Genomic DNA, 12674 nt, shown 5'->3' on the forward strand with positions numbered 1-12674 from the left:
GTGCAGTTTAGGTAAATCCAGACCACCTTTAAATGCATACTGATCAATCAAGGAAGCAAGTAGAGGTTTGGAATTTTATTTACAAGTTATAATAATACAAGGAAGAAGGAAATAATTCAATGTATCCGTCATCTTCGCCAATAATTCGATACGAGGTCTAAAGGATTTGCAGGCCTTGACCACGTCCGTGGGGGAGACTTTGTCCCAGTACTTGATGATGGAGGCCTTCAAGGAGTTGATACTGTTGTGTGAATTGACAGATACCTTCCTATCTAACTCTCCCAAAAAGAAGTAATCCATGGGATTAATATTCAGAGAGTTAGAGGGCCAGCGGTGGGGTCCCAAAATAGTTCCTTATCTTCTTGCAACAAGTTTTGGATCTTGCAAAGCTTGTAAAAGAGGTTCGAGTCTTGTTTTGAATTAAAAGTTGCGTAATTAACTTAGAGTCTTAATCTCTCACTTTAAAATAGAAATAATTGAGTTAAATGCTTTCCTTATTAATGTTTAGGATGTAGTTAAAGATTGTCCGACGTCATCAAAATACAAAGAGAACCTGAAAACTCAATATGTATTATCTCTAAAGTCCAAGGGATAATATATGGTGTTAAAAATAAACTCTTGGCTCTTCCACCAAGGCTGGAAGAGTATTTACTCCATTCCATGGAGATCCTAGAAGCCTTCTCTGCCCAGTTGGAGATTACAGGATAATTATGAACTATTACCGTGTATAAAGCTTACTGACGTACTAGGGAATTCTCTAGACCAGAGGGATTCGGGATGACACTTCTTTGTTATGGCCCTGTAGGATTGTAGTATTATTTTTGACAAAACAGAAGGATTTTTTTTTAAAGCCATATTTTTTAATTTAACTTTTTTTAAGAAAAAAAAAAAAAAAAAGAAAAAAATGAATTGTATTAGTTCATAAGAGAGACAAACTTTGTTTTTATTAATAAAAAACATTTACTAACAGATATTTCCCGATATTCTGCTCAGGGTACCATAGTACGTTCATTATGTTAATCAAATGTACTTTGATACAAATTAAATTAATCAATATTTTGTAGATATTTGATTAAAGTAATCAATACCATATATACCATTTAGGTGTATAAAATCAAAATCAACATGAAAACTGCCTAAAAACAATTTATTTTGTTGCAAGTACATGTATACGATGGAGATATTTAATTTAGAAGAGATAAGTTAATGTTAGTTTATCTATGTTCATAAAGATATAGATATATAATGTAAATTGGTTGTTATAATATATTCCCTGTTAGCAAATGTCGCTAAAACTTTTTTTTTTCAAACTATCTAGGTATTTTATGTAAATTTCTCTCTCATCTATTTTGAATGAAAGAGCTTGCAGGCCAAACAGAGCATCCTACAAAGTAAAAAAAAAAAAAAAAATTAGAACCAAGTCAACGTTTTCCTTGCAGTGTGGCATGGAGCAGTGTCATAATCATCTCCAGATTCTTCCAGTTCCTTCCTTATGCTCCAGATAAAGGACTGGTTCACTGTCCAGGTTAAATAGTTTTAAAAACTCAACATTGTCTCGTACGGTGTGGATCACAACATGGAAACTCTGCCTTTTCCATGATAGTGGACTAAATAATTTGTTGATGGATTCCATTTTTATATTTGACGCCATCTATTAACAACAGCGTACCTGTGCATACGCTCAAAGTTCCTTGTTAAATAAAAGTCGTACGCTACATAAGTAATTTTATGTAAAAGAAATATTTTTGTCTTAGTAGAAACAGTTTTTTATTGATTTTGGCTCTAACTTTTATCATTTAAAATTCCTTCATATTGATTATTTTCCAATCAGTTCATATAACTTTATCAGAATTAAAAAAAACACTCATTCAGGTATTGTAAGAATCAATACAAATGGCTCAATTGCAAAAACTACTACAGTTTTCTTTGCATAATTGATTCTTCTTTTTTTCATTTGATATATTTTCGTTTCATAGAAAACATGTTTGTTAACTAGAACATTACCCAATTTTTTTATTAGGAATGACTCCGATCTATAATACTCAACAACAACCTTTAGCTAGAGTGGGAATTCGTGTAAGTGCACAAGGAGAAGGGCAGAGCGATACATATGGTATTACTGAATTAAGACTCATGTTTATTATATATAATCATAAATATCATAATTATAATTAAATTTACAAATGTATGTTTATTTTATTATACTTCTCTAAACCAATTTACACCAAAGATATACAAGAATGCTTACTTCAGAAGGAGAGGATAACAGCATGACGACAAAAACAAAGCAAAAAAGAATATAGAGCTCAAGCAACAAGCGTTTTTCTTTTTCTAAACGATAGACTTAGTTTTTTATTTTCACAAATCCCTTAATTAACTATAACATACGCCTTAATATACATTAGTTTGTAATAATTCATTGAAAGTTAATGATTTAAAGTTTTTGTTATTTATTCCGAAAAGATATATTAATTAGTCTAATTTTCTCAATTCCTTAAAATCAGACACAGTTCTCTATTTGTATTGAAACACAATCTGCAGAAAAACTACTGAGTAGTATATTGGCTTAATTCAAATAATGGATAACTTATGTTATTATGCTGTGATAAGTTGTTTTTGTGCCTTTGTCAAACTAACTACGGTTAATTGAACCAAAAACGAATAGTATTGCAACTGTTCTTAATCTCCCCACCCAATAGTTTGAGAGTAGTTACTTGTCTTGGATTCGAGTATTGCTTGAACTCTAAAAGAAAAAAGATTTTACTCAAGTAGACATTTTTCTGAAAATTACACGAACTCACCCGTAATATTATTTGAAAAAACTCGACTCATCTCCAATAATCAAAACTCGAAATATTCGTGTATAGATTAATCTCATCTCCAATTATAAATATATTGAAAAGAATAAACAGAATTGGTAGTGATTAAACGACTGATATATGAATTATCCTTTAATGAAAATATTTTTTATTACCCGGCTAATGAACTGGGTAACCCCCCTCCCCTCCACCACCCCAAAAAACGTATTTAATTACAAAATAAATGATTGTAATAATTACGTCATTTAAATTTTGTATACTTTTGAACTATTTTACTCATTTTACACTTATAAATATTAAATAAAATGATAAAAAAAATTATATACTTATAAGAAATCGAGAAAAAATAAATGATTATTTTAAATAATATTAAAAACATGAGTTTGAGCTTTTAACCAAATATAACTTCATATTCTTATGGTACATGGTAGATGTGCGTCTGATCTTTTTTATCATTAATGTAGCCGCCCTTAGTGGCAATGACGGCGAAAAGCCTGGCACCTGCTGCAGATGTAGTCTTCCGTCATAGCATCGGAGTGCTGGCAGACAACGGCATTGAGGGCCTCGATGTTTGGATGACGGACACTGGAGGCCTTCCCCTCGACATGCAAACACAAGATGTAGTCGAGAGGGTTGGCATCAGGTCTGTAGGGAACGGAGTGGAAAAAGTGTTATGAAAGAGTAAAGTAAAACAATTAATTAAAATCACTAAACCTCAATTAAAAATTGCTAAATATACGAATAAATCTTAAACATGACATCATTAAAATAAATAAAGAATTGCGTAAAATTATTGGGCATAAAATCTAGATTCAAATGAATAAGACACATTTTTTTATAAATCTTGGGGTATATAATATCCCAGTTTACTAACGGAGGTTAATGACTATTAATGACAACGTAAAATAATTTATGCATTGTGATGACTATATAAATTTAACTTCTGTTATATTCTGCTAATAAATATTTTCTTAAATTACCGACATTATTTGAATTATGACTGACTGCCTTATTAAAACAGTCAAACTGACTGGATTGTTAAATTTAAATTTAATCAATTCAATGAAAAGTTTTTTTTAATTTACGTTATACATTTACTCCAACTTGACTTGACTCAATTCTTAAAACTCGACTCGAATTAATATTCAACTAATCGTATTCAACCAAACTCGATGCTTATAACTTGAGTCCACAACTAGTAATTAAATATCAACATATTCTATAGTCAACGAAGGATCATACATTTTGTTAAAAATAGCTTGGTCACGGAGTTCACAATTACTCTTCCCATTCCAGATTGTTGGAATGTGAATACTTACCTAATACTCTCAAAACAGGATCGTATAGAATGACAACCTATTTATCATATAATGAGTTTTCAGCAGGAGGTTTATTAATAAGCAAATTCAATTTTGTTGTGTATACAATTTGGTCTTATACTGAAGGTCATTACTTATATAACTAATCAGGGGCGTAGGAAGTATTTTCATATTATAGAGGGAAGGGAAGGTATATTTGTTATTCAAATCTCATCGAATCATGGTATCACTCTCAAAAAGAATGAAGTTGCTATTCTTAACTATAAGTTAATGAAAATTTCAAATAATATGTAAGAAAACGAAAAATAATAATAATTGCTCCCTTAAAAATAATGTATTGCTTATAAATATTGCAATGCGGTCTTTGTTTTTTACGTTTATCAAAATCATCCAAGGAATTGCAAATGTAATGCCTCATTTTTGCAAATTAAATGTAGTAATTAAATACAAAAATATTGCTGAACATTTTTATCTTGGAAGATCCAAACCCCAGTGGTTTCTACGCCATAGCAAATATTCATTGACCACTGACCATAGAGACAAGATGAACGAATGATTTAGGAAGCTGAAAGAAATTGTATTGAATGACGTCACATTTGTTTGTTTTTATAATTAATTTATCAGCAATTCCAATGAGAGAAATGATATTTAACTCTGAGGGTTTCATAAAAAGTTAACCAATCAACTTATTTCAATTAGCTGACGTTAAAATTATAATAAGACGGAAATGAAATAAAATACAGTAATACCTAGTCATACTAAATTAATTCGTTCCTTAACGGAGCTCCTATCTCCAGGTATTGCCTTTTCTTTGTTTCTATCCATTTATAGGTGACGTTCGTTACTGCAGATTGAATATTTTTATCAAATACAGCCTTACAATGCCGAACTGCAAATATATATCATTTTGTCGTCTCTACATGGTGATGACTCAAAAATTAGAATAATATTCGAAGCCGTCTAACCTTAATGTTAAAAGTATGACAATTTTGTACTTGGCGCCATTCGAAAAAAATGACGAAAAACTACAATTTGATGGGTTTTTCGTTTTTGTACAATCAAAAATGTTGGAGAAACAAGCGAAACAGTAGGGGGTGCACGATCTCCTCTGTGCACCAGTCAACAAGTGGACGCTGCTTTCAACAGGAAAAATGTTCACTTCTTAGCTGAATGAAAAGCTCCGTTCGAGGGAACCTTCAGGACCAAACGTACAGCTCAGGTCATGGTCATCGGAGTCGTGGCGTCCGATGCCAGTAAGATGCCTCCCTACTTCTTCAAAAACCAACGAGAAAGTCAACAATGACGTCTACTATAAGGTCCTTACCTACAATGTCTTTCCATGGTTGAAGAGCAAGTTCCCCAGGGACAACTATGTGTTTACCCAAGATGACGTCCCAGGCACACACGTCCAAGAAGGTGCAACATTTATGAAGAGAGAACATGGCCGCCAGACATCTATCCTTCGTAATCGTACACCCGACTCCAACCCCCTGGATTTTGTTGTTTGATGTGTCTTCAAGGGCAAGACAAACAAGACTTCTCACCCGAATATCAAAACCCTGAAGGCTGTGATCGCGGTGGAGGGAAACAACTTGTCTTCGGACTTCATTGAGGCCACCTGTGCTTTTGTTCGTCTCTGTATTGAAGCCATCATTCAGAATGGATGAGGGCATATTGAATAAAAAATGTAGAAAATTGTTGAATTACCAACTTTTGCTTCAAAAGTTTGCCATAAAAATGGCACAAAATAAAAATATGGAGAAATGAAGACGGCTTTTACAATTTCCTAATTTTTGAGACTTCACCTTGTATGTATTTTTTTTTCCTCTATGTCAGGGTCATTTAACGTTTTGCAGTATGTGATTATTATTAAAGTGGAGTAATTTGTAATGAAAAACTTACATTAAAAATTGTTCATTATTTAATCGGTCTTCGTGATGTTAACTTCTCCATCTGAAGCTTGCATTATTTCCTATCTTTGATATAAATAGGTTCTTAAATGCATAATAAAATAAATTAATATGAATTAAAATATAATTACAATATTTTCAGGTACTAATGCTGTTTAAAATCTAGAAGGTTCTCCTCTTTATAGCAGTAATTCATTTTTTCTTCTCAAAATCATATAACATGTAGCTGATATTAACAAAGGTCATAATGTCATTCCCTCTAAATGTCTGGCTCTTGCCTTCTCCTCGCACTCTTTTTTTCATTACAATCAACTCAACTTTAGTTATTATATAAATTCTTATGTAAAACTTTAAGGAAAGGCCTACCAAAATTATTAATATTTGAACATTTTGTCTCAAGACCCAATTATAATTGATGATCCCCATTTAATAAAAGTTTAAACCCATCAATATATCTAAGCAATAATGAAGAAGAATATCCCGTTTTACATCAATTAAATTGACAATGAAACTAAAGGATGTTTGTTAAGAATTGGAACCCTTTTGTGACGATCTGTCTATGACAATTCAACAGGTTTCTTATCATGTTATTCTTTTTGTGTGTGTTTGTTTATATGATTAATTTCCCTATCACTTTCTGATCCTTCCATTCATCTAAGTAAACAATTATTATTTGTCTCAAACTTACAAAAAATAATAAATATATTTTATTTTTCCTTTTTAGGATGAGCTTGAACGCATGAATCAAGAGTTGGACAGACTCAATGACCAAAAGACCAGAATGGAAGAAGAAATATCTAACTCATCCCTAAAAAGAGATGCCTTTGCTTTGTTTGAACAGCTTCGATCTCTCGAAGAGAAAAGAAATAACTTAATACGAGAGGAAAAACTACGAGGAACTCCTGCAGAGGAGAGAGAGCGACTCCTTCAACAAGTCAAGGATGATAATGCTGAAATATCCTTGATGGACCGTCAAATTTTGGAAATACAAGAAAATGTACGATTTATCATACTTTAATGGGGTCTTAGTTAAAATAAGAGGGCTCTCAAGTTTTGAAATGTATTCAGAGTAAGATTTTAACATGATGTCATCATTATTTTGACGTCATTGAACTTGAATCTCCAGGTTTTATGCAAGTTTTGACCATAGATAAAGCGGAGCTTTGACATTAGGGATGTCACAGCTTATTTTAAAAACAAGTTTTTAATTACCCGGTGACAATTCATCCAACTGACATCAATAATTATCAAAAAGCAAATGCTCAAGATCCTCATTTCTTTTGTCATTTTTTCTATTTTTTTTTTCCCCCCCCCTTATTCCATTTTGAAAATGAGACCAACGCCATTTTAAGACCGACGTGAGAGACGTCACGTGAGATCCCTGACGTCCTTTCCGGAACGTCTATGGTTTTGACATATGGAGAATAATACTTACAAGCAAATTTATTCAGGGGTAGTATAACATGGGGGCAGGGTCCATTACAGCGCGCTTTTTGAGAATTTACAAATAACATATAGCAACCAATTTTTGTTTTTGTCTTTTGTATTTAAGTTATTGGCCCTTCCTCTTTCAGGAAGGGTACATGGAACCTGTTATAAGATGACTTCAAATAACACATTAAATGCCACTTTTGGCATATTGGGTGGCTCCCATTTGAAACATTGGGGTTCTAAGTCAGCCATTCTTAATGTTACGATTGATAATAAAATACAAATACGTGAGATATACAATGTGTGACGTGAGAGCGTGACACTGAGTGGAAATGTGTGAGTCTCACGCCAATTTTGTGAGACTTAAACATCTTGATATAGTAATATAACATTTTTTGGTTTTTTTTCTCCACAGATTCAAAGACAGAATGATGAAATGAATCAAATAGATCAGGACTTGGAAGAGAATCAGTCAGAAAGAAATCAAAAATACAGAGAGCTTAAAAAAAGAGAAGAAACGATGGATCTTTTTCTGAATGGTTTTCAAGACTCCAAGGATGCAGAGATTGGAAGACTCTCAGAGCTGGAGAATAAGATCCAGGAAATCACAGAGAATATGAGTCGAAACATTAGTCATGGACATCAACTCCCAACAGAGTCTGGATTTGCCATCATGAAGGATGATTTGGCTTTTAAGCAGGATGAAATGGAAAAAAGTAAATATACTCTGGATGGTTTGAACAAGGAGCATAGACAGCTACAAGGGAATCTTGAAAAGGTAAAAGAACGACTTACTAGAGAATAAATGTTGGACATTAAAAAAAAATAATAATAACAAAAAAGCTGTTACATATACATATTGTACATTATACAACCATTGAAATAATTATGGATTCATGCTGGTACTGTACACATTTCTATAGAATGAAAAATAATACGTAATTTTAGAAGCTTGGAAGGGGGTGAAATGTGAATTGAGAGTAATAGGATTTATGTAAATGTTTCTAAGGAACAAGGGTATCACGTCATAGAGTGTTTAATGTTTATAAGCCCAATTTTTCAATGGTTGGTCATGTCTCAGGAATCTTATGTCATATTGTGAGAGGAAATCTCTCTTTAGAAAATGGAGTATTTCCACTTTTGTATATTGACATAAGAAATTAGAGCTTTACTGTAAATGACATAAAATCACTTTGGGATGGATTGACATAGGGTAATTGTAGTTCAAACTCAGTTAATACCGGGTATTTACCCAAGTATTTCTCTAACCGTGAGTACCTTGTAGTTATAAAGTATATCCTAAATAACCAGGAACCCATCAGAAAAAAATATTAGCACTAATTCACCTATGCTTCTGAACAAGTAGCAAGGGGAGTTTAGTTCTCCCACCTTTTAAAAGACAATATCAATGAAAAGTTGCATCAATATGTAAAGCCCCCCCACTATTGAATTGGTTCCGGAACTGGCCTCGTTGATGAGTGGGACCCCGAGTAACAAACAATTTATAATTATACGTGATGTAAATGTATCATGCAGAGTTTTCAAGGCGGATGCTGACGTCACAAAAAACTATGAATTATTTTGTTTGCTGAGTCATCACTCATGCAAAAATATTCAGTTGGGCGTTCATTCACTAACGCATATATTGACACAGTATTTTGTTGTAAGTTGTAGACGTTTCTGCTTCTTTTCCACTTATTCAGAATTCTGAACGTTGATGGGTTGAATTTAAATTAGCTCCTGTTAAGCTGTGGACAATTTCCAACAATAATTGAACAAATACTCCTTAGCTAGTTGGAGGAAATTGGTTAACTACCAATTGATTAAGGGCTTTTTTTAAGGAACAAAGGTTGCAACATAGACTTATGTATAATAAATAGTAATAGTTATTATTGTTGGATCGGTCTAAAAAAGACTACAGTCTTATCAGTAAGATCCTAATCAAATGTAACATTCCTAGGACCGGTCCTTATCGGTATTTTGTGGTAGCCACAACAGCTGAAAGGAATAATTTAATCAGTTCACCATATTTTCTTTCAATGACACGTGATATCTGAAGTTTAGTAGGATGTATATATATATCTAGAGCGTATTATACTCAAGTATTTTACGTCCTAGGTCCCATTAATTACTTTTTCTGTTTTTATATTCTTCAATCCTTACTATTAGTGAAGAAGATAAAAAGAGAGTTATGCCCGTAAGACTGAAGGACCGATAAATCTGGAGGGAAAGACTGATTAGGGAATCAGTCCAAGGATCTATCCAACACTAATAGTGATGTAAATTGTTTGTATTTTTTGAATGGGCCGTGTTTTTTTTGGAATTGGTAATCTGATGAATGAATTTTATTTTCCTGAGCTGCTATCATTATTATTAGCTTCTGAGTAATAAAACTTCCTTTCTTAATAAATTCAATTATATACATAACCTGTTTATTTCCTTCTCCCCCCTCCTTCCTTGTCACAGCTGATTATAGCTGATCTAATGAAACAAAACTGCTCTTCTTTCCTACAAAAAATTCTTAAAATTGTTAGGGTTAGCATGTTGACTTTGGATTTATTTTTTTTAACATGCCCAAAAAACACACGATTTTCTATACTAGTGATAGATATATTATGAGTAAAAAAAAGTAGCAAATAAATAAAGATCTAAATACTTAATTAACATTGACAGTCCCACGAGTAATTACTCGCAGAGTATCCGTTTTTGCGGGTATTTATATATATTGCTGTACCAAGTAAGAGTCCACGGGACCGAATATTACCCAGGCACATATATATTATTTATATTGACATAAAGAATAAGAACTTCACTCTATGAATAAGATAAAAATGTCCTTTTATTGATTTTACATAAATATGTAACATCGGTAAGTATTAGAGAATAATGCATAAAGGGATTTATTTGCCTTTGGAGCATTTCTCTACTTAGTTTTATTTTTTGGATGCATTTAAGTAGACTTGATCGGTAAGGATCTTTTCAGAAGAAGAAACATTACATGTACCTAATATATTTGTAAGTTTTCTTTGATATCCTTAAGGGTTAAAAAATAGTGTCATACTCCTAATCATATCATTACTATTCACTCCACGTACAAAGCCTCAAAGAAATATGTTCTAGGTACTAAGAATCTATGTATAGAGGAATATTGAGCGAATATTTCTTTATGCCCATGGAAGTGATGTATATATTGGATATTGTTAAGCCAGGTTCTTTTTATGAATGAATTTCAACTCGGAGTAGTTAGATTAGGGTCCCTCAATGGATATGAAGCAAAGTGACCATATTTTGAATAAAGGAGGTTTTTAAGGACAAAGTAATTATTGTTTTGGCTTCTTTAGAAAGATAATTCTCTGTTTTTTTATTTATTTATAAAACATTACATTTTGGTCTTTCTTGAATTTAAATATTATTTTCTACTAGCAGTAGTGTCTAGGATTGTAATTACGCGTCTGCTAACAGACAAATTTTGCTTTAAGAATATAGATGATAATTCTCCTAGAAATCCGCTGATTTACCCTCCGTTTTTCATTGGCACACTCACACGCAACTACTCAACACTAATTTCAATTCATATGTGTTCTCCCCTCAAGAATGAAATAATAAGAATTAGAGAAAAACCCAGATATGTTGAGATGCCAAATGATAATTTTGGACTCTAGAGCGCTCACTAACAAAATAACCAATTTTTTTTTTTTACCAGTGTTAATCCTTTATTTAAATCTTAACCTACACTGTAAATTTATATAAATTATGATATACATATATACAATAACAAAAACAAACAGAAACACTGCTACACGCACACGCCTGCAATGTTTCATTAATATGACTACATTGGTACTTCCTGGATAAAAAATATGTATATGATTTACATCAGGGATCACTACATATATAGTACGCCCTATGTGCTCGTTCGATGCTATTTGCACACGCCTACAATATTTCATTAATATGACTATATACAGTGTACCATGTGACTGCCTTTCATATATTTATGCATACAAATAAACTTTGCTTTATAAGATAAAGGTCAAATGCTCTCCCAGGACATGCAAAATTTCTTTTATTTGATCTCAGCTACAAAGATATTGAATTTATTTTCTCTAGAACAAGCATTACCCTTCCCGACTAGTACTTCACTTACTTGAGATTATTTTCATGGAATTATGATCACTTAATTACAACTTAATAGTTTCTGTGTGATTTTTCCCTTCCAGCTATGATATAAAGTAAGGGCTGGGGGTCCTATGATATAAATATAAAACATTGGAACAAATAATTCGAACTATGCAATTTTTTGTTCAAGGTGCACTTTGTCCACAGTTTTTTTTGAGTGTTTCAAAATTACAACTTTCACTTCATGGGCATTTACTCATTCCTAATGAAATGGACTTGTATTGTCTTAAAAAAAACTTTCTCATCTGTAGGCAGGGTCAGTTTTAGCGTGAGTTGGCCTGGGCCAAAGATAATTGTGTGGGTCTATTCTTTTTTTCAAATGACCTTTAGAAAAAAAAAATATTTGGAAGTGGACTTTTTCGTTAACTTTTTAATAATATTTATTGAAGACTTTTAGCTATTAAAGGTCAAACCTTCTTGTGTCCTTTTTTAAAAATTGTGTCCATATTTCATTAGTTACTTTTTTTAGTTTTTACATTAACACTTGTCAAGGACAGGTAAATTATTTTGTATTCAGTGTATATGCTGCTGTCTGAAAGGACAAGTGATCCCTATTCATGCAAAATAAGTTCGTTTTGACATGTGGTACAGTTGTATGATCGTTTAATCGTTGAATTCTGCTTTATGTCAACAAATTTACATTGACAGCCATTATTTCCTATTTATATATCTTGTGTATGTGTAAATCACAACTTATACATCGCAGCTCCTAGTCAAAAAAGGGTTCTGGGATCAGTGTCCATCTCGAAACAGTCCCTGTGCGTAGAACCGTGTCCTAAACTATCAATGCAACATATTTGTTGATTTCTCATGGAACAATACATTCTCTTGTGTGATGTTAGAAGGTGCTCTTGATACTAACGACGTAGGGTATGGGGTCTAGGTTTTCATCCAATTTGAGAAAGATATCTACTCCATCAACAATGACGAAGACTTTATTTATGCAAAAAGAAAAAAACCTCATTAAGGAAAAGTTTAGATTGACTTTGAATTTTGATACATTAATAATATTGAAA

At 32.4% G+C, this 12674-nt stretch overlaps 1 protein-coding gene across 2 annotated transcripts in view; it reads left to right on the forward strand.

Moving 5' to 3' along the window:
- LOC121115149 (intraflagellar transport protein 74 homolog) overlaps positions 1-12674 on the forward strand; it is a 36287-nt gene that overhangs the window by 14429 nt on the left and 9184 nt on the right. For both annotated transcript variants that reach the window (XM_040709331.2, XM_040709332.2), the window contains exons 5-6: positions 6773-7045; positions 7895-8257. In XM_040709331.2, coding sequence (XP_040565265.1) covers positions 6773-7045; positions 7895-8257 — 636 coding nt within the window. The remainder of the gene's footprint in view (positions 1-6772; positions 7046-7894; positions 8258-12674) is intronic.

This window comes from Lepeophtheirus salmonis, chromosome 3, assembly GCF_016086655.4.
Source record: "Lepeophtheirus salmonis chromosome 3, UVic_Lsal_1.4, whole genome shotgun sequence".
Classification (NCBI taxonomy): Eukaryota; Metazoa; Arthropoda; class Copepoda; order Siphonostomatoida; family Caligidae; genus Lepeophtheirus; species Lepeophtheirus salmonis.